This window comes from Bombina bombina, chromosome 4 (genome assembly GCF_027579735.1).
Source record: "Bombina bombina isolate aBomBom1 chromosome 4, aBomBom1.pri, whole genome shotgun sequence".
In the NCBI taxonomy this organism is placed as follows: domain Eukaryota; kingdom Metazoa; phylum Chordata; class Amphibia; order Anura; family Bombinatoridae; genus Bombina; species Bombina bombina.
In genome coordinates, this window is record NC_069502.1 from 226,286,600 (window position 1) to 226,314,156 (window position 27,557).

Consider the following 27,557-nt stretch of genomic DNA (forward strand, 5'->3'; position numbering starts at 1 on the left):
CTAAAATGGAACAGACAATGGACACACACACACACACACACACAAACTCAAACTTGCACATACACCCAAGGAAACACTGACAGAGACAGCCTCAGAAAACACACAAAGACATACACACACACACACAGAGACACCCACAGAAAACACACAACGACATACACACACACAGAGAGACAACCACATAAAACACACAAAGACATACAGTACATACACACACCCTCACTGAGACATCCACAGAAAACACACAAAGACATACATACACCCTCACAGAGACACCCACAGAAAACACACACCCTCACAGAGACATCCACAGAAAACACAGACATACATACATACACACACCCACCCTCACAGAGACATCCACAGAAAGCACAGACATACACACCCACACTCACAGAGGCATCCAGAGAAAATAAACAAAGACAAATATACACACACCCTCACAGAGACACCCATAGAAAAAGCTCAAATACATATGCACACACCCTCACAGACATCCACAGAAAATGCACCCACCCTCACAGAGAGACCCACAGAAAAAAAATATATACACACTCATAGAGACACAAACCAAAGCACAAAGACATAAACACAGACACCCACAGAAACACTCACAGGAGGAAACATTTATGCACCTTGCATCCCCTAAATTAACAGTGTGTGACATGCATGATAAAAATTGCAGAAATTAAGAGATCACTTTTTAAAGAATCATATTTGTAAATGTGCAAACAAAAATAATTCTGTGAATTCAAAATTGTACATTAATGATCTGGGTAGATGACTAGATGAAGAAAAGTACTTTTAAAAGGTTGAATTGTTTGTTTTTTCCCCATTTTCCCCAACCAAGAGCACTACTTCAAATATAGTGTACAAATGTTCCCATCTGTCAGCTGTACTTATGGATTTTGAAAATGCTGTACTCTATATGGTCTTGGTGGAACCATAAGCTATGGTACTCATACCATTATATCTGGCTAAATGCAGGATTTAGGCTTGTTGGTATGTATTTCAAAATTAAGTCCACTGTAGTGTAAACAGAACACTGTTAAGTTAACCTGTCTAATTTCAAACACTGAGGAATCTTAGTCTGAGAGTATAACATTTTATGCAGATGTAAAAATATTAGATAAAATGCCTCCTTGCATCTGGAAAGACCTTGCATAAAGGAGCAGTAAACTGGAATGTTATATATATATATATATATATATATATGTATATATATATATATATATATATATATATATATATATATATATATATATATATATATATATATATATATATATATATACATATATATATATATATATATATATATATATATATAAATGCATATCTGCCAAAAGGGCACCTACCATTTGTATATTGTGAAGGAAACATTTCTGCATGGTTTTAAATATAGAATTTCAACAGCCAATCATAAATACACTGCTGCTAAAAAAATGTGTTTTTATGGATCCCTGGCCCCACCATACAACTACTACCACACTGAAGTTACAATCCGAAATTGCACAAAGAAATAAAAAACATTTGCTAAGTAAGTCCTACCTCCTCTGCAAATGAAAGTGATCTGCCGTCTGACTCAGGCACACACTGTACAAACAAAGTGCCAAGTCTGTCTCACACTGTGCATAAATCCTCTCAAATGATAATACTTTACTCCTTGTAATAAAATTTCCCATGCTCAATTAGCACTCTGCTGTAGTACCCACTGGTGGCTGCCAACATTTAATTTAATTTAATTTTAAGTTCTTGCCTCATGGGGCCTCCCTGGCCCATTGGGCCCCTGACAGGAGTCACCCCTGTCCCCCCTGATGGCGGCCCTGAGAGCTACCATGTAATTTCACAAGTTAGGAAAACAGCTCTATAGAATCACCTAAAGTGCATAGATTTCTTCTTTTTTTTTAAGTACATTTTGTTATCCTGGAGACAGATACATTTGCTAACATCATTCTTTTATTCAATTAGATATCCTAAATTTACTTTTAAATAACATAATTTATGTAAGAACTTACCTGATAAATTCATTTCTTTCATATTAGCAAGAGTCCATGAGCTAGTGACGTATGGGATATACATTCCTACCAGGAGGGGCAAAGTTTCCCAAACCTCAAAATGCCTATAAATACACCCCTCACCACACCCACAAATCAGTTTAACGAATAGCCAAGAAGTGGGGTGATAAGAAAAAAGTGTGAAGCATAAATATAAGGAATTGGAATAATTATTCTTTATACAAAAAAATCATAACCACCACAAAAAAAGGGTGGGCCTCATGGACTCTTGCTAATATGAAAGAAATGAATTTATCAGGTAAGTTCTTACATAAATTATGTTTTCTTTCATGTAATTAGCAAGAGTCCATGAGCTAGTGACGTATGGGATAATGACTATCCAAGATGTGGATCTTTCACGCAAGAGTCACTAGAGAGGGAGGGATAAAATAAAGTCAGCCAATTCCGCTGAAAAAAAAAATCCACACCAAAAAATAAAATTTAAATCTTATAAAGAAAAAAACTGAAAATATAAGCAGAAGATTCAAACTGAAACAGCTGCCTGAAGTACTTTTCTACCAAAGACAGCTTCAGAAGAAGAAAACACATCAAAATGGTAGAATTTAGTAAAAGTATGTAAAGAAGACCAAGTTGCTGCTTCGCAAATCTGATCAACCGAAGCTTCATTCCTAAACGCCCAGGAAGTAGAAACTGACCTAGTAGAATGAGCTGTAATCCTTTGAGGCGGAGTTTTACCCGACTCGACATAAGCATGATGAATTAAAGATTTCAACCAAGATGCCAAAGAAATGGCAGAGGCCTTCTGACCTTTCCTAGAACCGGAAAAGATAACAAATAGACTAGAAGTCTTTCGGAAATTCTTAGTAGCTTCAACATAATATTTCAAAGCTCTAACTACATCCAAAGAATGCAATGATTTCTCCTTAGAATTCTTAGGATTAGGACATAATGAAGGAACCACAATTTCTCTACTAATGTTGTTGGAATTCACAACCTTAGGTAAAAATTTAAAAGAAGTTCGCAACACCACCTTATCATGGTGAAAAATCAGAAAAGGAGACTCACAAGAAAGAGCAGATAATTCAGAAACTCTTCTGGCAGAAGAGATAGCAAAAAGAACAAAACTTTCCAAGAAAGTAATTTAATGTCCAATGAATGCATAGGTTCAAACGAGGAGCTTGAAGAGCCCTCAGAACCAAATTCAAACTCCAAGGAGGAGAAATTGACTTAATGACAGGTTTTATATGAACCAAAGCTTGTACAAAACAATGAATATCAGGAAGATTAGCAATCTTTCTGTGAAAAAGAACAGAAAGAGCAGAGATTTGTCCTTTCAAGGAACTTGCAGACAAACCTTTATCCAAACCATCCTGAAGAAACTGTAAAATTCTCGGAATTCTAAAAGAATGCCAGGAAAAATGATGAGAAAGACACCAAGAAATATAAGTCTTCCAGACTCTATAATATATCTCCCTAGATACAGATTTACGAGCCTGTAACATAGTATTAATCACAGAGTCAGAGAAACCTCTTTGACTAAGAATCAAGCGTTCAATCTCCATACCTTTAAATTTAAGGATTTGAGATCCTGATGGAAAAAAGGACCTTGCGACAGAAGGTCTGGCCTTAACGGAAGAGTCCACGGTTGGCAAGAGGCCATCCGGACAAGATCCCCATACCAAAATCTGTGAGGCCATGCTGGAGCTACCAGCAGAACAAACAAGCATTCCTTCAGAATCTTGGAGATTACTCTTGGAAGAAGAACTAGAGGCGGAAAGATATAGGCAGGATGATACTTCCAAGGAAGTGACAATGCATCCACTGCTACCGCTTGAGGATCCCTGGATCTAGACAGATACCTGGCAAGTTTCTTGTTTAGATGAGAGGCCATCAAATCTATTTCTGGAAGTCCCCACATTTGAACAATCTGAAGAAATACCTCTGGGTGAAGAGACCATTCGCCCGGATGTAACGTTTGGCGACTGAGATAATCCACTTCCCAATTGTCTATACCTGGGATATGAACTGCAGAAACTAGACAGGAGCTGGATTCCGCCCATACCAGAATTCGAGATACTTCTTTCATAGCCACAGGACTGTGAGTCCCTCCTTGATGATTGATGTATGCCACAGTTGTGACATTGTCTGTCTGAAAACAAAAGAACGATTCTCTCTTTAGAAGAGGCCAAGACTGAAGAGCTCTGAAAATTGCACGGAGTTCCAAAATATTGATCGGTAATCTCACCTCCTGAGATTCCCAAACCCCTTGTGCTGTCAGAGACCCCCACACAGCTCCCCAACCTGTGAGACTTGCATCTGTTGAAATTACAGTCCAGGTCGGAAGAACAAAAGAAGCCCCCTGAACTAAACGATGGTGATCTGTCCACCACGTCAGAGAGTGTCGTACAATCGGTTTTAAAGATATTAATTGAGATATCTTTGTGTAATCCCTGCACTACTGGTTCAGTATACAGAGCTGAAGAGGCCGCATGTGAAAACGAGCAAAGGGGATCACGTCCGATGCAGCAGTCATAAGACCTAGAATTTCCATGCATAAGGCTACCGAAGGGAATGATTGTGACTGAAGGTTTCGACAAGCTGATATCAATTTTAGACGTCTCTTGTCTGTCAAAGCTAGAGTCATGGACACTGAATCTATCTGGAAACCTAAAAAGGTTACCTGTGTCTGAGGAATCAATGAACTTTTTGGTAAATTGATCCTCCAACCATGATGTTGAAGAAACAACACAAGTCGATTCGTATGAGATTCTGCTAAATGTGAAGACTGAGCAAGTACCAAGATATCGTCCAAATAAGGAAATACCACAATACCCTGTTCTCTGATTACAGACAGAAGGGCACCGAGAACCTTTGTAAAAATTCTTGGAGCTGTAGCTAGGCCAAACGGCAGAGCCACAAACTGATAGTGATCTGGATGAATCGGAATATGCAGATATGCATCCTGTAAATCTATTGTAGACATATAATGCCCTTGCTGAACAAAAGGCAGGATAGTCCTTACAGTTACCATTTTGAATGTTGGTATCCTTACATAACGATTCAATATTTTTAGATCCAGAACTGGTCTGAAGGAATTCTCCTTCTTTGGTACAATGAAGAGATTTGAATAAAACCCCAGTCCCTGTTCCAGAACTGGAACTGGCATATTTACTCCAGCCAACTCTAGATCTGAAACACATTTCAGAAATGCTTGAGCCTTCGCTGGGTTTACTGGGACACGGGAAAGAAAAAATCTCTTTGCAGGAGGCCTTATCTTGAAGCCAATTCTGTACCCTTCTGAAACAATGTTCTGAATCCAAAGATTGTGAACGGAATTGATCCAAATTTCTTTGAAAAAACGTAATCTGCCCCCTACCAGCTGAGCTGGAATGAGGGCCGCACCTTCATGTGGACTTAGGAGCTGGCTTTGATTTTCTAAAAGGCTTGGATTTATTCCAGACTGGAGATGGTTTCCAAACTGATACCGCTCCTGAGGATGAAGGATCAGGTTTTTGTTCCTTGTTGTGACGAAAGGAACGAAAACGATTATTAGACCTAAATTTACCTTTAGATTTTTTATCCTGTGGTAAAAAAGTTCCTTTCCCTCCAGTAACAGTTGAGATAATAGAATCCAACTGAGAACCAAACAATTTATTACCCTGGAAAGAAAGGGAAAGCAGAGTAGACTTAGAAGACATATCAGCATTCCAAGTTTTAAGCCATAAAGCTCTTCTAGCTAAAATAGCTAGAGACATATACCTGACATCAACTCAAATGATATCAAAGATGGCATCACAAATAAAATTATTAGCATGTTGAAGAAGAATAATAATGCTATGAGAATTATGATCTGTTACTTGTTGCGCTAAAGCTTCTAACCAAAAAGTTGAGGCTGCAGCAACATCCGCTAAAGATATAGCAGGTCTAAGAAGATTACCTGAACACAAGTAAGCTTTAGCAAGAGTAGAGACAGCCCCATCAACCTTAGGGATTTTGTCCCAAAACTCTAATCTGTCAGATGGCACAGGATATAATTGCTTAAAACGTTTAGAAGGAGTAAATGAATTACCCAAATTATTCCATTCCCTGGAAATTACTTCAGAAATAGCACCAGGGACAGGAAAAACTTCTGGAATAACTACAGGAGATTTAAAAACCTTATCTAAACGTTTAGATTTAGTATCAAGAGGACCAGAATCCTCAATTTCTAATGCAATTAGGACTTCTTTAAGTAAAGAACGAATAAATTCCATTTTAAATAAATATGAAGATTTATCAGCATCAACCTCTGAGACAGAATCCTCTGAACCAGAAGAACCATTATCAGAATCAGAATGATGATGTTCATTTAAAATTCATCTGAAAAATGAGAAGTTTTTAAAAGACTTTTTACGTTTACTAGAAGGAGGAATAACAGACATAGCCTTCTTAATGGATTTAGAAACAAAATCTCTTATGTTATCAGGAACACTCTGAGTATTAGATGTTGACGGAACAGCAACAGGTAATGTAACAGTACTAAAGGAAATATTATCTGCAATAACAAGTTTGTCATGACAAACAGTACAAACAACAGCTGGAGGAACAGATACCATAAGTTTACAGCAGATACACTTAGCTTTGGTAGCTCCAGCACCAGGCAGCGATTTTCCAGAAGTATCTTCTGACTCAGTTTCAACGTGGGACATCTTGCAATATGTAATAGAAAAAACAACATATAAAGCAAAATTGATCAAATTCCTTAAATGACAGTTTCAGGAATGGGAAAATATGCCAGTGAACAAGCTTCTAGCAACCAGAAGCAATAAATAATGAGACTTAAATAATGTGGAGACAATAGTGACGCACATATTTTTTTAGCGCCAAAAATGACACCCACATTATTTGGCGCCTAAATGCTTTTGGCGCCAAAAATGACGCCACATCCGGAACGCCGACACTTTTGGCGCAAAAGAACGTCAAAAATGACGCAACTTCCGGCGACACGTATGACGCCGGAAACAGAAAAAAAAAATTTCGCCAAAAAAGTCCGCACCAAGAATGACGCAATAAAATGAAGCATTTTCAGCCCCCGCGAGCCTAACAGCCCACAGGGAAAAAGTCAAATTTTAAGGTAAGAAAAAAATTGATTTATTCATATGCATTATCCCAAATATGAAACTGACTGTCTGAAATAAGGAATGTTGAACATCCTGAGTCAAGGCAAATAAATGTTTGAATACATATATTTAGAACTTTATAAAAAAGTGCCCAACCATAGCTTAGAGAGTCACAGAAAATAAGACTTACTTACCCCAGGACACTCATCTACATGTTGTAGAAAGCCAAACCAGTACTGAAACGAAAATCAGCAGAGGTAATGGTATATAAATAAGAGTATATCGTCGATCTGAAAAGGGAGGTAAGAGATGAATCTCTACGACCGATAACAGAGAACCTATAAAATAGACCCCGTAGAAGGAGATCATTGAATTCAAATAGGCAATACTCTCCTCACATCCCTCTGACATTCACTGCACGCTGAGAGGAAAACCGGGCTCCAACCTGCTGCGGAGCGCATATCAACGTAGAATCTAGCACAAACTTACTTCACCACCTCCATAGGAGGCAAAGTTTGTAAAACTGATTTGTGGGTGTGGTGAGGGGTGTAGTTATAGGCATTTTGAGGTTTGGGAAACTGCCCATCCTGGTAGGAATGTATATCCTATACGTCACTAGCTCATGGACTCTTGCTAATTACATGAAAGAAATAAGAGTTTGTGCTTAACCAGTCAGGAGTGGGAGGGCTTTATTTTGACAGTGGACCAATTGCCCCAACTTTGATTGGCTAATATATGTAACCAATTAGACATCTTGGGGAATTTAGTGATGGGACATCAAGTTGCAAGTTAATTAGATATAAGGGGTGATTTAGCAATAAGGGTTATGTTGAGTTGTTTTTATGTGTATGGTCAGTTGTTGCAGTGGTGTGTTAATATCACAGATTGAGTCAGCCATATTCAACTGTGTCTTGGTTGGTTTAATTGTGGTGGGGCTGGATTATATTTAGGAACAGTAGTGTTGGGGGCATGCTCATCTTTTATTAGATATTTCAGGGCTTTGGTAGATTATACATTTTTTTATTGTCTGCATTAAGTTTTATGGCAACTAAAATTTGACATAAAGTGTACAACAGTTTTTAGATGGTAGTCAGCAAGTGGTTTTCACATTCATAGCAACCAGCCTTGCACAGTACTGGCAGGCATATGATACTGTTGATGTTATGTTATAATGGTTCCCTTAGAATTTAATTGTGACAACTATGTTTTAGGGGATTTTGCAATATGTTAATACATGGAATTATGAGTGGCTCAAACGAGCTAACAGCCAAGCTTCCACTGATAGAGGAAAGCTTTTCTCAATGCTGTTATGGAAGCACAAAACAAGTAAGGTAAACCATTTGGAGTGTAAGAAATGTCACATTTACTTGAAGGCGCCATTATAGTCATAGTAAGGTTCATCATTAGAGCGGGTGCATTTTTTAGTTCCTTTTCCAATACACTGTCGACACAAGTTAACTTCTGTTGCTCCGGGAGCACAGCTTGCTGAGAAGAACTTAGACACAGCTAAAGGATAAAAAAATGCATTTTAGTTTATAATGTTTCTTACAAAACAACACTTATTGGTTAAAATGATACTTGACTATGTTCTTGAGTTATCTATTTCCAAAGTGGTCTTCTAAAATTTACTGCTACTTTAATGAGCCTAAAAGCTCCCTTCCCAAAACAATGGTGGTTTAGAGATAAAGAGACAGCGCATGGCCATAATATTGAATATATCAATGTATTAACAATTTCACAACAAAGGTCACAATATACATTGCTATTGTTGTTGCAGAATGGTGAGTGAATAAGGTTTTGCCAGTGAAATATTTCCAAAATGTCACTCGCAGAATAGTCCCACTGATTATTGTAATGTTATAGATCCAGTGGCATTGTTGAGTGGGTGATATTGTATACTAGAACCATCTATAGATATAATAAGAGATAGTCAGAATCTCTAACACTCATTTGTGTATAGAGTATGAAATTGTCATACATGCTGGCAAATCTATCATGGTGGGTGATGTTTTCTTTACACAAATTTGCTAACTTATAAAACATTATGATGTGTTATTATTTTATTATGAAGATTAAAAGTCCTTATAAACCTCTACTAATCTATAATGACCCTGCATGCTAGCGGTAGATCGAAACTTTACCTTTCTGAATGGAAATAGACTGAGGCCATTCAATAAAGTTCTCCTTAACAAGCCATCCAATAGGAATGTTCCATCCTGCTGTCTTTCCTACTCCTGTATGGCAAGATCTCTTTTTTGCTAAGTCCTTAATCATAAATTTGCTTGACTTTTTCACCACAGCAACTGGATAGTAGCAGGTTTCTTCACCTGTAAATTGGAACAACATTTTTTTCTTATGAAAAACTAGATTAGAAAATCTTTAGATCCAGGGAGTTTGTGTCACTATATATGCTTTTGGGGTTGGTGAAATTTGTTTAGATTTATAATTATTTTGACTATTTATTTAGGGCTAGATTATAATATATATATATATATATATATATATATATATATATATATATATATATATATATATATATATATATATATATATATATATATATATAATATAACCAAAGAAGTAAATCCGTCCTCCTGGGTCACAGGCCTGGGTGCAATCATGAGAATAATAGCAGAATAAACGAAAGCACCCTCAGGACTTCTGATGAAGACTCTGATGAAGGGGTCTGTGTGAACCCCGAAACGTCAATAAACACTAGTTTATGACCCACCACAAAGAAGTCCTGAGAGTGCTTTCATTTATTCTGCTATATATATATAAATATATATTTACAAAACATGACAGGGGACTGCACACCTAGACCGGACCGGGTACACATCCTATGACCCTGCAACATATTCAGCCCTGGGTACTCAATGGCACTCACAAGAAGCTGTGCTGTCACCAGAGTCACAGACAGTTAACCCCAGACAGGCCTGGGTACAAGAACCATAGGGGAAATTACAAAACAAATTAATACAACACACAGAGAAAATCCTGCACTCGCTAGCAAGCTCACAGCTACGATTTAAAAGCAAAAATGGAAAGGTTAGTTAGTTACCACATCTGGCCAAATGGGACAAGCCCAGGTACCACATCAAGATCCTTTCCAAAACCTGGGACCCTAAAACAGCCACACAATGCAAGCTCTCATATCCAAACAAACTGGGAACAAGGGAAGGGTGCACAGGCTTATGTAATCACCCCAGTAATATACAAAACATGGAAGGGGACTACACTCCTAGACCGGACTGGGAACACATCCCATGGAAAGGACCTTGCCGTGGTACCTGGGCTTGTCCCATTTGGCCAGATGCGGTAACTAACCTTTCCATTTTTGCTTTTAAATCTTAGCTGTGATCTTGCTAGCGAGTGCAGGGTTTTCTCTGTGTGTTTTATATATATATATATATATATATATATATATATATATATATATATATATATATATAGTGATTACATAAGCCTGTGCACCCTTCACTTGTTCCCAGTTTGTATGAGAGCATGCATTTGTATGGCTGTATTAGGGACCCAGGTTTTGGAAGAGACCTTGAAGTGGTACCTGGGCTTGTCCCATTTGGCCAGATGCGGTAACTAACTCTTTCAATTTTGCTTTTAATCTTAGCTGAGAGCTTGCAAGTGAGTGTTGGACTTTATCTGTGTGTTGTATTAATTTATTTTGTAATTTTCCATATGGGCCTTGCACCCAGACTTGTCTGGGGTTAACTGCCTGGGACTCTGGAGACAGCAAAGCTTCCGGAGAGTGCTATTGAGCACCCAGGGCTGAGCATGTTGCAGGGTCATAGGATGTGTACCCAGTCCAGTCTGAGAGTGCAGTCCGCTTCCGTGTTTTGAATATATATATATATGTATGTATTAATATGTGTATATACATATAGTAACATAAATATATATGTATAAATTCATATATATTTATATTTGCTGCCCATCGCTGAGCGACTTACCCCCTTTTTCCTTTCCCCTTTTTTCCTTTTTTCCTTTCCCCTTTTTTACTTTGATTCTTCTTTATGAACTCCATACAATGAATTGCAGAGATGTATTTGTTCTATGTTCCTTTAGTAATATGACATTATCTGGATGATTAATTTATTAATTTATCTGTCTATTAGTGAATATTTTGTATACTATTGTAGCTTTCTATTGTAGTTACATAGTGCTGATATTGACTATATAGTTCAATGGTGTGTTTATGCAAATATTTGCTTTCTTGCCAATTAACCAATCACTTTGATTTTTTATCTGTAAAAGGTGCAGTGTATCAGATTGAACAGGCTATGATTACGGCTCACGCCGAAACGCGTAAGCCAATCTGATACACGACACCTTCTTCTATTGTTCTGTGGACTCTATGGTTCGATTTTAACCAGTGAAATAAACTTTGGAATTTTATTCAACATACTCGTCTGACCGCTTTTCTTCAAGTTTTTTATTAATATGTGTATATACATATAGTAACATAAATATATATGTATATATTCATATATATTTATATTTGCTGCCCATCGCTGAGTGACTTACCCCCTTCTCTGCACTAGTTCTTCTGCTGTGTCTGACAGCATGAGAACGAGGCTCCCATTGGAGTCTATGGAAGTGTGCTATTGTGAGTGCAATGCTTCAGTGCAATACTTTGTGCGAGTGCAAATTTTTTACTTTCAACTTGTAATACCAGCATTACCCGACACGTGCAAAAAATTAACTTCTAGTTATGTTAATGCTCAAGCAGGAGTGGTAATTACCGCTCCACTTTTAATCTAGACAAAAATAGTGGAGTAATTGTAACATTCTTGAACAGCAAGCTGTAAGAGATTAATAGGTGTCCCCCATTATAGAAGCTGTGAGTGTACAGGGTTCCAGACAGCTAACCGGTCCTCCTGTGCTCCCAGTCTGCGATGCAAGATCACTGAGAGTTACCTGCTTTAGTGTCATACTTTTCTGCCATGATTGGCTTCAAGTTGTAAGGATGCAGGGATCCTCTATAAACATCTCCGCCATCCAACGCAACAGCATCAGCTTCTCGATTCTGAAACATAAACATTCCAACAAAGCAATTTTGTATAATACAGGTTTGCCAGTAAGATATATCTAATATTTAATCAGGACCCAGCATTTATGGAACCCACTTTTTTCCATTTAGAAAGAGCATGCCATTTTAAACAACTTTCTAATTAACTTCTATTATTTAATTTGCTTAATATCCTTTGTTGAAAAGTATATCTAAATATGCTCAGTAGCTGGTATTTGGTGTCTGGACATAGATGCCTCTTGTTACTGGCTCACCCATGTGCATTGAGAGTTCTTCTCCATTGATCTCTATGGGGAACACATGCACGTGCACACCAAGTCAGAACATGGTTTCTGTGCGGTATGCAAAATAATGTGCGCGTTAAATAAATGTTTTTCAAACTTGTAATGGTAGCGCTATGCAAAATGCGATATGGGGTTTTCGCAAATGGATTTGCCGCATGACTTGTAATCTTGCTGATAGATTGGTATAGGTATATATAGCTATAGATATGTATTTTACATTAATATTATCAGATATATATATATAGAACTATATATTTAATAATAAAACGTACATTGTTTTCTATGTGTGCGATTTAGATCTTAACACAGTCGGGTTAGCACACATGAAAACCTAATAACCTTAAGACATGTTGTTGAAATATTACATATAAAATATTAAAAATAATAATTATAAAAATTATTAAAGATACTGTAAAATATATAGATATATGGATTTTTTAGAACATTTTACAGCATATTTTACATTCCTATGTTCTTCACATAGAAAAAATTGTACTTTTTATTATTAAATATATTTTTCTATATACTGTATATCTGATACTGTTCATGTAAAATACATTTCTATACCTATATTTCTTTAGGAATATATATATATATATATATATATATATATTATATTGGTATCAGAAATTGGAAGAAGGGCACAAATCATAAGAATAAAGAATTATATTAATAAGTCATAAAAGCTGGATATCAAACCTGTAGGCACAGGAAGAATAAGCCCCTCTCCTATAAACATGTAAAAAAATACTAGTAATGCCATAGTACAAAATTATCAATTTATCACCTTAACATACTGATATATTAAACATCCTAAGAACAAGTAAATTAGTAGCAAAAAGAGCTAAAACCTGACTATCATAAAAACCTGGTTACCAATGGCCATTGGAAAAAAAAATAATATATATATATACAGTATATAGAATGTGCACAGTCCACAACGAGGCATTAGTTTGATGTAAAGACAAAGAGACTATATTCCAAGTACAGGGTTAATACAAGTCTCAAAAGTAAAGCAGTCTCAAGGTGTAAACAATCTCCAGGTAGTCACCAAGCAATAGTAACGGTTAGCAATAGCAGCAGTTCATATAAATAAAGCTAAGCAAGGGAGAGAGGTAGTTATTCAGTAGTATTGTAGCGGTCAAGCAGTTAGTGGGGATACAGTCTATTAGTATAGCAGCTGTTAGTAAATACTTCCAGGGATTCCTGGGTATGCTCGTTATGGGGTACAACCTTCTGAGGGATATACCCTCGCTCCAAGGGACCCTTACAGCAGTGTTATGGACTAATCTCACCCGTCTTCAATGGCGACCGTCATTCATGTATGAAGCCGTATTCCGGTAAAGTGCTGGTGCTGACAGTCTCGCTCCTCCTCAATGCTATGGCCAAATTCGATCAAGTGGATGTTATCATTGTGCTTCGGCCACTTACGTAGATGGAAATTGTATATATATTTTCTCCAGCGGTCAGTGAATCCAGGACCCTCAGCTGACCGCTGGAGAAAATATATATACAATTTCCATCTACGTAAGTGATCGAAGCATGAAGATAACATCCACTTGATCGAATTTGGCCATAGCATTGAGGAGGAGCGAGACTGTCAGCACCAGCACTTTACCGGAATACGGCTTCATACATGAATGACGGTCGCCATTGAAGACGGGTGAGATCAGTCCATAACACTGCTGTAAGGGTCCCTTGGAGCGAGGGTATATCCCTCAGAAGGTTGTACCCCATAACGAGCATACCCAGGAATCCCTGGAAGTATTTACTAACAGCTGATATACTAATAGACTGTATCCCCACTAACTGCTTGACCGCTACAATACTACTGAATAACTACCTCTCTCCCTTGCTTAGCTTTATTTATATGAACTGCTGCTATTGCTAACCGTTACTATTGCTTGGTCACTACCTGGACATTGTTTACACCTTGAGACTGCTTTACTTTTGAGACTTGCATTAACCCTGTACTTGGAATATAGTCTCTTTGTCTTTACATCAAACTAATGCCTCATTGTGGACTGTGCACATTCTATATACTGTATATATATATTAATTTCTTTTTCCAATGGCCATTGGTAACCAAGTTTTTATGATAGTCAGGTTTTAGCTCTTTTTGCTACTAATTTACTTGTTCTTAGGATGTTTAATATATCAGTATGTTAAGGTAATAAATTGATAATTTTGTACTATGGCATTACTAGTATTTTTTACATGTTTATAGGAGAGGGGCTTATTCTTCCTTTGCCTACAGGTTTGATATCCAGCTTTTATGACTTATTAATATAATTCTTTATTCTTATGATTTGTGCTGGTATAGGGCATACTTTTTTCTAACTTACTTTTTCTGTCCCACTCTTCCAATTTCTGATACCAATATAATATAAATTTTTATGCACCGTGCACCCCCTGATATACCTACTTACATATCAGAGGTCAATCAATACAATATTTAATTAGTTAGAGCTGGCATTTCGTTTTCTTTTTATATATACACAGTTGCAAGAAAAAGTATGTGAACCCTTTGGAATGATATGGATTTCTGCACAAATTGGTCATAAAATGTGATCTGATCATCATCTAAGTCACAACAATAGACAATCACAGTCTGCTTAAACTAATAACACACAAAGAATGAAATGTTGCCATGTTTTTATTGAACACACCATGTAAACATTCACAGTGCAGGTGGAAAAAGTATGTGAACCCCTAGACTAATGACATCTCCAAGAGCTAATTGGAGTGAAATGTCAGCCAACTGGAGTCCAATCAATGAGATGATATTGGAGGTGTTGGTTACAGCTGCTCTGCCCTATAAAAAAAACACACCAGTTCTGGGTTTGCTTTTCACAAGAAGCATTGCCTGATGTGAATGATGCCTCGCACAAAAGAGCTCTCAGAAGACCTACGATTAAGAATTGTTGACTTGCATAAAGCTGTAAAGGGTTATAAAAGTATCTCCAAAAGCCTTGCTGTACATCAGTCCACAGTAAGACAAATTGTCTATAAATGGAGAAAGTTCAGCACTGCTGCTACTCTCCCTAGAAGTGGCCGTCCTGTAAAGATGACTGCAAGAGCACAGCACAGACTGCTCAATGAGGTAAAGAAGAATCCTAGAGTGTCAGCTAAAGGCTTACAAAAGTCACTGGCAAATGCAAACATCCCTGTTGGCGAATCTACAATACGTAAAACACTAAACAAGAATGGATTTCATGGGAGGATACCACAGAGGAAGCCACTGCTGTCCAAACAAAACATTGCTGCAAGTTTACAGTTTGCACAAGAGCACCTGGATGTTCCACAGCAGTACTGGCAAAATATTCTGTAGACAGATGAAACCAAAGTTGAGTTGTTTGGAAGAAACACACAACACTATGTGTGGCGAAAAAGAGGCACAGCACACCAACATCAAAACCTCATCCCAACTGTGAAGTATGGTGGTGGGGGCATCATGGTTTGGGGCTGCTTTGCTGCGTCAGGGCCTGGACGGATTGCTATCATCGAAGGAAAAATGTATTCCCAACTTCATCAAGACATTTTGCAGGAGAACTTAAGGCCATCTGTCTACCAGCTGAAGCTCAACAGAAGATGGGTGTTGCAACAGAACAATGACCCAAAGCATAGAAGTAAATCAACATCAGAATGGCTTAAACAGAAGAAAATACGCCTTCTGAAGTGGCCCAGTCAGAGTCCTGACCTCAACCCGATTGAGATGCTGTGGCATGACCTCAAGAAAGCGATTCACACCAGACATCCCAAGAATATTGCTGAACTGAAACAGTTCTGTAAAGAGGAATGGTCAAGAATTACTCCTGACCATTGTGCACGTCTGATCTGCAACTACAGGAAACGTTTGGTTGAAGTTATTGCTGCCAAAGGAGGTTCAACCAGTTATTAAATCCAAGGGTTCACATACTTTTTCCACCTGCACTGTGAATGTTTACATGGTGTGTTCAATAAAAACATGGCAACATTTCATTCTTTGGTGAACACAGAAGTATAGCGCTGATAGCTAAAAGAGAACAAGGCCACTCTAAAACAGTCACCCCAGGACTGTCATGAAAAAAACAAAGTTTAGGAGAAAAAAAGAGGGCGCTAAAAGCTAAGTTCCCACCACACTTGGTCAAATAACAGGAAATGCAGATATAAAAATTTAAATGAATACCTTTACTCACAGTAAAATACAATGAATTACAACAGTACACATTAAAATATGAATAATAAGATAGAAGGGACGTCTCCCTTTAAAATTTGGATTACCACCTTAAAAAGAGTGAAAAATAAGGAAAAAAATTATTTTGTTAAAATGTTTGAGCGTTGTAAAAAGATGCAGCAAGATTGTTACAATGTTAATATCGATCTTGAGTGAAATCTTCACAGTCTTTGTAACAGAGTTTCTTATGTTAGCTGATCGAAAAAATGTTGCAGTTCAGCAAATAGTGTCAGTGTGGAGTTAATATAGTAGAATTTTTCATAAGAATTAAACGATCATGTTGAACACCTTGTTATCAGGTTATACTCACACTTTTCCAAATGACTGTAATAACGGTTTAATAGCTTACACTTTTGGAGATTATCAGAAGTAAACAATATCTCCAAAGTGTTAGTAACTTTTCTTACTTGCTTGAGTCGGCTGAACCCGGTCAGCGTGATTGGAAACTGCTTTCTTTACTCCAAAAATCCTATGCTTGAATCGGCTGAACCCGGTCAGCGTGATTGGAGACAGCTTGTTTTTCCAAACCTCTTTTCATCTTGAAAAAGCCCTATCGGGTGAAACGCGTAGACTTACTTGTGTTATTCCCAACAAAAGACTTTACTCTATCTTCAAATCTAGGTACCTAGTTTTACTCTGTAGCCCGCGCGTGATTCACGCTAAGTGCGGGTCTGTGGATTTTCGTTACCCCCTTGGAATCCTGCAATATCTGACACATAAGAGGTTTGGAAAAACAAGCTGTCTCCAATCACGCTGACCGGGTTCAGCCGATTCAAGCATAGGATTTTTGGAGTAAAGAAAGCAGTTTCCAATCACGCTGACCGGGTTCAGCCGACTCAAGCAAGTAAGAAAAGTTACTAACACTTTGGAGATATTGTTTACTTCTGATAATCTCCAAAAGTGTAAGCTATTAAACCGTTATTACAGTCATTTGGAAAAGTGTGAGTATAACCTGATAACAAGGTGTTCAACATGATCGTTTAATTCTTATGAAAAATTCTACTATATTAACTCCACACTGACACTATTTGCTGAACTGCAACATTTTTTCGATCAGCTAACATAAGAAACTCTGTTACAAAGACTGTGAAGATTTCACTCAAGATCGATATTAACATTGTAACAATCTTGCTGCATCTTTTTACAACGCTCAAACATTTTAACAAAATAATTTTTTTCCTTATTTTTCACTCTTTTTAAGGTGGTAATCCAAATTTTAAAGGGAGACGTCCCTTCTATCTTATTATTCATATTTTAATGTGTACTGTTGTAATTCATTGTATTTTACTGTGAGTAAAGGTATTCATTTAAATTTTTATATCTGCATTTCCTGTTATTTGACCAAGTGTGGTGGGAACTTAGCTTTTAGCGCCCTCTTTTTTTCTCCTAAACATTTCATTCTTTGTGTGTTATTAGTTTAAGCAGACTGTGATTGTCTATTGTTGTGACTTAGATGATGATCAGATCACATTTTATGACCAATTTGTACAGAAATCCATATCATTCCAAAGGGTTCACATACTTTTTCTTGCAACTGTATATCTCGGGTTTAGTGCTCTTGAATATATAAAGTCGGGTTAGTGCGTGAGTATGGGTATTCTATGGGAGAAGAAGTTAACGCAGTCGCATTAATGTTTTGCGCGTTTTGGGTTTATGCCTACACAAAAACGTTTTACTTTCAACTTGTAATACAAGCGCAACCCAAAGCACTCAAAAAGACTCCATCTAGCGAGTTAACGTGCAAGTGGGAGCACTAAATTGCACTCCACTCGTAATCAAGTCCTTAATGGGTTAAATAAAACTTTAGTTTACTCTGCTATTGCTGATTATTTTTCCATCCCAAAATATATACTTTTATAATATGAATGGTACTTACTTGAATAGCAACAAAGCAGTCATCAGTGTGGTCCCTTCTGACGCAGCTAAGTGTGATCTCTGGATTCTTACAAGAGTTAACCAGATCTTTGCACTTTTTATTTTCACTGTCTGACTTAACACACCAGCGAACTTCTCTAGTTTTGGGGAGTGCAGAGCACAATGCTAAGGAAAAAAGAGATAACCGCATTGGGTCATGTCCTTTGTTAATGTGGTTTAAAATTATATCTGTTCGACCTATAAGAAATGGAGCCCATTGACTCAAATTCAATCAGAGAGTTGTATGTTCTGTTCACATTGAAAGGTAGGTTCTTTCAATTGTTCGAATCCTATACTGTAAGATTTTTGTTAAAGGGACATTAAACACTAACGGCTAGATTTAGAGTTTTGTCGGTAACAACCCGCGTAGCTAACGCTGGCTTTTTTCTGGCCGCACCTTTAAAATAACTCTGGTATTGAGAGTCCACAGAATGGCTGCGTTAGCCTCCAAAAAAGGAGCGTACAGCATATTTAACGCCACTGCAACTCTCGATACCAGAGTTGCTTACGGAAGCGGCCAGCTTCAAAAACGTGCTCGTGCACGATTCCCCCATAGGAAACTATGGGGCTGTTTGAGCTGAAAAAAAACCTAACACCTGCAAAAAAGCCGCGTTCAGCTCCTAACGCAGCCCCATTGTTTGCTATGGGGAAACACTTCCTACGTCTGCACCTAACACTCTAACATGTACCCCGAGTCTAAACACCCCTAACCTTACACTTATTAACCCCTATTCTGCCGCCCCGCTATCGCTGACCCCTGTATATTATTTTTAACCCCTAATCTGCCGCTCCGTAAACCGCCGCTACTTACATTATCCCTGTGTACCCCTAATCTGCTGCCCCTAACACCGCCGACCCCTATATTATATTTATTAACCCTTAATCTGCCCCCCACAACGTCGCCTCCACCTGCCTACACTTATTAACCCCTAATCTGCCGAGCGGACCGCACCACTATTATTATAAAGTTATTAACCCCTAATCCGCCTCACTAACCCTATAATAAATAGTATTAACTCCTAATCTGCCCTCCCTAACATCGCCGACACCTAACTTCAATTATTAACCCCTAATCTGCCGACTGGAGCTCACCGCTATTCTAATAAATGTATTAACCCCTAAAGCTAAGTCTAACCCTAACACTAACACCCCCCTAAATTTAATATAATTTTAATCTAACGAAATTAATTAACTCTTCTTAAATAAATTATTCCTATTTAAAGCTAAATACTTACCTGTAAAATAAATCCTAATATAGCTACAATATAAATTATAATTATATTATAGCTATTTTAGGATTAATATTTATTTTACAGGTAACTTTGTATTTATTTTAACCAGGTACAATAGCTATTAAATAGTTAAGAACTATTTAATAGCTAAAATAGTTAAAATAATTACAAATTTACCTGTAAAAGAAATCCTAACCTAAGTTACAATTAAACCTAACACTACACTATCAATAAATAAATTAAATTAAATACCTATAATTATCTACAATTAAACCTAACACTACACTATCAATAAATAAATTAAATACAATTCCTACAAATAAATACAATGAAATAAACTAACTAAAGTACAAAAAATAAAAAAGAACTAAGTTACAAAAAATAAAAAAATATTTATAAACGTTAGAAAAATATTACAACAATTTTAAACTAATTACACCTACTCTAAGCCCCCTAATAAAATAACAAAGCCCCCCAAAATAAAAAAATGCCCTACCCTATTCTAAATTACTAAAGTTCAAAGCTATTTTACCTTACCAGCCCTGAACAGGGCCCTTTGCGGGGCATGCCCCAAGAAGTTCAGCTCTTTTGCCTGTAAAAAAAAACATACAATACCCCCCCAACATTACAACCCACCACCCACATACCCCTAATCTAACCCAAACCCCCCTTAAATAAACCAAACACTAAGCCCCTGAAGATCTTCCTACCTTATCTTCACCATACAAGGTTCACCGATCGATCCAGAAGAGCTCCTCCGATGTCCTGATCCTAGCCCAAGAGGGGGGCTGAAGAGGTCCATGATCCGGCTGAAGTCATCACCCAAGCGGGAGCTGAAGAGGTCCATGATCCGGCTGAAGTCTTCATCCAAGCGGGAGCTGAAGAGGTCCATGATCCGGATGAAGTCTTCTATCAACGGCATCTTCAATCTTCTTTCTTCGGGAGCTATCATCTTCCATCTGACGCGGAACATCCTCTTCTCCCGACGCCTACTCGCCGAATGACGGTTCCTTTAAATGACGTCATCCAAGATGGCATCCCTCGAATTCCGATTGGCTGATAGGATTCTATCAGCCAATCGGAATTAAGGTAGGAATATTCTGATTGGCTGATGGAATCAGCCAATCAGAATCAAGTTCAATCCGATTGGCTGATTCAACAAAATTAAACCTAAAACTTATGAAAATAAAAAAGCTTTTTACAGGGCATTGCCCCAAGATAAACAGCTCTTTTACAGAAAAAAAGTCTAAGTCCCCCTAACAGTAAACCCCCACCAACCAACCCCCAAAATAAAAGAACTGAACACTAAAAAACCTAAACTACCCATTGCCCTGAACAGGGCATTTGTTTCGGCATTGCCCTTAAAAGGGCATTTAGCTCTTTTACTGTCCATCCCTAATCTAAATAAAACAAAACCCCCCAAAAAAACCTAAGTCTAACCCCCAGGTTGGTACTCACCGTTCCTGAAGTCCGGCAGAGAAGGTCCTGTTCCAGGCGGTGAAGTCTTCTTCCAAGTGGCGACCTCTTCTTTCTTCTTCCAGGAACATCCGGCGTGGAGTGGAGCTGAAGTCCGATGACCACAGAGCTGAAGACCGGTGACCCTGGAACTGAAGACCGGCGATCCTGGAACTGAAGACTGTCGACCCTGGAACTGAAGACCAGCAACCACGGAGCCATGGAGCGTGGAGGATCCTCTTCGTACGATGAATAGTGAATTCAAGGTACTCGATTAAAGATGGCGTCCCTTGAATTCCTATTGGCTGATTTGATTCTTCAAATTCAAATCAGCCAATAGGATGAGAGCTACTGAAATCCTATTGGCTGATTTAAACAGGGGGACTTAGACTTTTTTTTTCTGTAAAAGAGCTGTTTATCTTGGGGCAATACCCTGCAAAAAGCCCTTTTAAGGGCTACTGGCAGTTTATTCTTATTTTAAGTTTTTTTTTATTTTGGGGGGCTTTTTTATTTTCATAGGGATTAGGGTTAATTTTGTAAACTTTGGTAATTTGTTTTTTTATTTTCTGTAATATTAGATTTTTTTTATTTTCTGTAACTAGGTTTAATTTTTGGGGGTTAGACTTAGGTTTTTTTTAAAAAAAAATATATATATATTTTTTAGATTAGGGATGGACAGCAAAAGAGCTGAATGCCCTTTTATGGGCAATGCCCATACAAATGCCCTTTTCAGGGCAATGGATAAATTAGGTTTTTTAGTGTTAGGTTTATTTATTTTGGTGGGTTTTACTGTTAAGGGGGACTTTTAAGGGCTATTGGTAGTTTAGCATTAGATTAGGAGGTGTTTTTATTTTGGGGGGGCTTTTTTATTTTCATAGGGATTAGGTTTTATTTGTTTATTTTTTTCTGTAGTTCATTTTTTTGTTGTTTTATTAACACAGACTGAGCGGGGAGAGAGAGCAAATGAGAGGGGAGAGAGAGCAAACGAGAGGGGAAAGAGAGCAAAAGAGATGGGAGAGAGAGAGCAAAAGAGAGGGGGGAGAGAGCAAAAGAGAGGGGGGGAGAGCAAAAGAGAGGGTGGAGAGAGAGCAAAAGAGAGTAGGGGGAGAGAGCAAAAGAGATGGCGGAGAGAGAACAAAAGAGAGGGGGGGGGGGGAGAGCATAAGAGAAGGGGGAGAGAGAGCAAAAGGGGTGGTGAAAGAATCCACCTGGATGGATTCTTTCACCACTCTGCTTTTTTAGGAATCCACCTGTGGTAGCAGCGTAAGCTGCATCCAGGTGGATTCTTTCACCACCCTGCCATTTTCGTAATCCACCTGGATGCAGCGTAAGCTGCATGGTGGTTCCTTCACTACAATAGACTGCCCTTCAGAAAATGGCAGGGTGGTTTGGTGGTTCCGTCACCACAATAGACTGCCCTTCAGAAAATGGCAGGGTTGTTCCATCACCACAATAGACTGCCCTCTGGGCAGACTTTCCCACTAGTTGGAAATAATGGTAAAAAATCCAAATACAATATTCCTCCAAAATAAATACCCACATGGACGTTTGGATAAATCTTTTGGTAGAAACAATGTTTTTGCTTATGCACATGTCTACATTAAACTTTTTAGGCTACAGTAGAAAAAATAATCCATTACCTATGCTGTAATATTTTAAAGGGACATAAAACTCCAAAATGAAAATGCTGTAATGTGTTATTATTATTATAGCACTATTGCTTGCAAATAACTATACAAAGGAACTAATCACATAGTAGTGAGATACAGAGCAGCAATGCACTACTGGGACCTAGCTTAACACATCTGGTGAGCCAATGACAAGAGGAATTGGTTTGTAACCACTAACCAGCAGCTAGGTCCCTGTAGTGCATTGCTACTCCTGAGCCTACCTAGGTATGCTTTTCAGCAATGGGTGACAAGAGAACAACGTAAATTTGATAATAGAAAATTTAAATTTGACTTTATTATCCCTTTAATCAGTAAAATGTGACAGCCCTTACACCAGAAATTCACTGGATTCAGTAACAATTTCTAAGGTTGCAAGCAAGTATCTAATGTCTTAGAGTCTCCACTGAGCATAATGAGAAAATGGGCTGAACTTCAACCTTCAAGAAAGCTGCTACCTGTTTCCTACTGGCAGTGATGGGCTTATTTTGTGACAACCTACAAACATAGTAATGATGTGACCAATCAGCCAGTCATGTAAAGGAAAAAGCTTAATACATATGCTAAGGACTGCAAGCAAACTCCAATGGCAAATAATAAATAGAACCATGTAATATAATTACATAAAGGACAACAATTCTCAAAAAGCAAAAAATAAATAGAACTTAAATATTCTGCTACCTGGCACTAGACCAGGGATGGGGAACCTTGGCACTCCTGATGTTTCAGAACTACATTACCCAGGATGCTTAGGCACTCTGAAGTCCAGTTGAGCATCATGGGAAACATAGTGCTGAAACATCTGGAGGGCCAAGGTTCCCCATCCCTGCACTTGACCCTTCTATTATTATCTAATACCTATCAATAGTAAAATAACCAGTAGCTGACTCAATAAAAAATAACCAATAAGAAAAAAAAAACTTATTAAAAATAAGTTTGTTCAGACAGAGCATAAAATAGTAATAGACATTTTAGTTTACTTTTGTTGTCAAAACGTTTGTGTACTTTATTGAAAAGCATATGCAGGTCGTCTCGAGCACTACTGGGAGGTGGCTGGTGGCTATGCACATATGCCTCTTGACATTCACCAAAAGTCATCAGGAAACTCCCATTAAAGCATTGCTTCACAAGTTAAATTTTTTCTTTGTCACTTTAATAACATATTACTGCATAGGTTAAAGAATATTTTGTCTGCCATAGCCCAAAACAAGTTACACGTTTTATACCTTTAAATTTAAAGATTCCCATTCAACTCTGAAATAATGATTTGGTGTCCTTATTTATAATAAAAAAGAATAGCAGAGCATTAGATAAAGAGCAGTTTAGTAAACTTGTAATCTCAATCATATGCTATAAATATTACCTTGCTATTTAATTGTTTACTGGAAAAAGCTGATGTTGTAAAGAAAACATCCATGTGTGTTACAGCTCACATTTTAAATGATTATTGCTGCATGACATTACCCAGAAAGCCCACCCCTTATAAAGGATCACTAATTCACTGGGTATTTTTTATTGCTAGAAGAACTTCTCAACTACAATAACTAGAAGCAAAAGCACTATAGCATAAACACAATACAGAGGGATATTTAGAGTACAACAAATTAAATATTGTATCATAACCACACACAAAAACAATTTTATTAGTATAAATAGTTTAGAAGCTACTTTATACAATATACTTATCATCATAAACTTGTAAAAATACAAAACCTATTACTACCAGTCATAACATATTGTGCATACAGATATAAAACACATCACTAAACAGTTCTTTCATTAAAACACAATCATTCAGTTTTTATATGGTACTTACCCAGCATCCCAAGGCATAGTGCTACATGGAAAGTGGAAGCCATTTTTTTTTTATCTCTCAGGGTTCTGAAGTGATGTTCCCCACAAACCTTTCCTGTGGAGGGATGTTAGCAAAACCTCACTGCCCTCTATAATGCAAAGGGTAAGCTGAGTGGACAGAATTTGTCCTTTGTAGTGTTTACCTAATGGTGTTTCTCAATATTATCCTTCACCCTATCCCTCTGCTTAGTTCCTGTAGACAGACAGGAGATTTTTTAGTACAATGAACTTTTAATGTGTGCAAGCTTAGAATGTGTTTTGGTGCAGCAAGATAAACTTTCATTCCCTGTGTTCTAAAAAAAGGAAGACATTTCTAGTATTTAGAATGAGTGGGCAATTTTTAATAAGCATTTCAGTAATTAGGTGGTCACAATTCTCAGTTAGAGGACTTATTTCCAAACCAATTTATCATGTTTTTTTGCTCTATTTCAGGGACTATAAATCCAGTTTGTGTATCATGGTTTAATGGAGGGGACTAACTGTTTTTGTTTTGTGTTTTGTGAGTCTTCCATATTCTCTAGACAAGGGCGTTAGTTGGAATAACTGTTCAACCAAGGTCTGGCTTGTAAACAAGGTGTTCTGTTGTGTAGTGAAAATTTTTGTTTTCTAAACTCTCTATTGTACTATGCTCACTTATGTTTACAGTGTCTATGTAACTATGGGGTCGATTGCAATCCTAGAAATGTAAATAAAATTATTCTACAAATGTCATCATTAAAGTCTATGGGGATTTTTGTATATAAATAATTTGTTAAGCTTTTCTAAAGGATTATTATCAAACCCATAATCATATAAAAATAGTGTCAGTTGACCTCATTAGATGCTTTCAGCTACCTATTTGAATTACAGACTGACAGTTACCTGTTATCAAGGGGGAAAAATGTAAAATAAATAGCAAACAGAAAGATGAGTGCCCCAAAACCCCCTTTAATTATGCACATACTGTAGACTAATATAAACATAATATTTACATTTACCGTCCCTTTAAGTATTGATAATTTTACTTTATTGCTATGTTATTCTACCCCTTTTATTTTTTTTAATTTTTAATTTTATTTTTTTTTAAAGTTTTTATTGAAGTAACAATAGTCAAATACAAACATAAGATGAAGTTGCACAGCATTGTAGTACATCAATTAGAAAAAAAAAAAGAAAAAAGAAAACATCGAGTACATTAGGTCTGCGTCTATTTAAATAGTTTGAGAAAACCAGAACCTCAGATATGGGGAGCGATCCGATATGCAGCGTAGTTTGCGGCGCAAGCGAGGGAACCCCCGCCACCCGCAGTTTCAGGTCACAACTCGAGCTATCCTATATACGGCGCCGTCAGTTGCTAAAGTGCCGTAAGTCTGATAAACCAGCGATGTCCAGAAATCTGCGTAAGTACAAATTTCTGGAGTCGCCAGTGACTTACGGCACTTTAGAAACTGCCGGCGCCTACAAAACCTGACTAAAGTATGAAATCACCCGCACTGTCTAACACGCCTCCCAAACATAGCCCGACACGTATACTCCTCTATCCGCTATCCCCCTCACTATCCTAACAATAAAAAATATATTAACCCCTAAACCGCCACTCCCGGACCCCGCCGCCACCTAATAAAGTTATTAACCCCTAAACGCCATCTATTTTATAATTATTAACCCCAAATTTAATCCCCCTACACCGCTGCCACCTATATTAAATTATTTAACCCCTAATCTAATCCCCTTACACCGCCACCACCTATATTAAATTATTTAACCCCTAATCTAATCCCCCTACCCCGACGCCAGCTATATTAAATTATTTAACCACTAAAATACTAAACTATCCCTACCACTAAACCTAAGTCTATCCCTACAAATAGCCCTGAAAAGGGCTTTTTGCGTGGCATTATTCCAAAGTAAACTGCTCTATTGCCAGCCCTTAAAAGGGCTTTTTGCGGGGCATGCCCCAAAGAAAACTGCTCTTTTACCAGACCTTAAAAGGGCTTTTGGCGGGGCTTTGTCACAAAGTAAACTGCTCTTTTGCCTACAATCTAAATCCCCCTACACCGCCGCCACCTATAATAAATGTATTACCCCCTAATCTAATCCCCCCTACACCGCCGCCACCTATATTAAACACATTAACCCCTTATCTAATCCCCCTACACCGCCGCCAGCTATATTAACTATATTAACCCTAATTATATTAGGGTTAATATAGTTAATATCGTTATTATATTATATATATATTAAGTATAATAACCCTATCTAACTCTAACATCCCTAACTAAACTCTTATTAAAATAAATCTAATATTAATATTATTAATTAAAATATTCCTATTTAAATCTAAATACTTACCTATAAAATAAACCCTAAGATAGCTACAATGTAATTAATAATTACATTGTAGCTATTTTAGGGTTTATATTTATTTTACAGGTAACTTGGTATTTATTTTAACTAGGTACAATAGCTATTAAATAGTTAATAACTATTTAATAGCTACCTAGTTAAAATAATTACCAATTTACCTGTAAAATAAATGCTAACCTAAGTTACAAATACACCTACACTATCAATAAATTAAATAAACTACAAATATCTAAACTAAAATACAATTAAATACACTAAACTAAATTACAAAAACAAACAAACACTAAATTACAAAAAATAAAAAAAAGATTACAAGATTTTTAAGCTAATTACACCTATTCTAAGCCCCCTAATAAAATAATAAAGCCCCCCAAAATAAAAAAAATTCCCTACCCTATTCTAAATTAAAAAAATTAGCTCTTTTACCT

The 27,557-nt window shown here is 37.3% G+C and overlaps 1 protein-coding gene across 1 annotated transcript in view; it reads right to left on the reverse strand.

The window, feature by feature from the left end:
• The window catches only part of LOC128656102 (serotransferrin-B), a 132,635-nt gene extending 107,707 nt beyond the window's left edge, over window positions 1-24,928 (reverse strand). Inside the window, exons 1-5 of the mRNA XM_053709799.1 lie at window positions 24,746-24,928; window positions 18,538-18,701; window positions 12,050-12,158; window positions 9,259-9,444; window positions 8,485-8,623 (exon numbers count right to left, since the gene is read on the reverse strand). Of these exons, the coding sequence (XP_053565774.1) occupies window positions 8,485-8,623; window positions 9,259-9,444; window positions 12,050-12,158; window positions 18,538-18,701; window positions 24,746-24,788 (641 nt within the window). The 5' untranslated portion in view covers window positions 24,789-24,928. The remainder of the gene's footprint in view (window positions 1-8,484; window positions 8,624-9,258; window positions 9,445-12,049; window positions 12,159-18,537; window positions 18,702-24,745) is intronic.
• Between the last annotated feature and the right edge of the window lie 2,629 nt (window positions 24,929-27,557).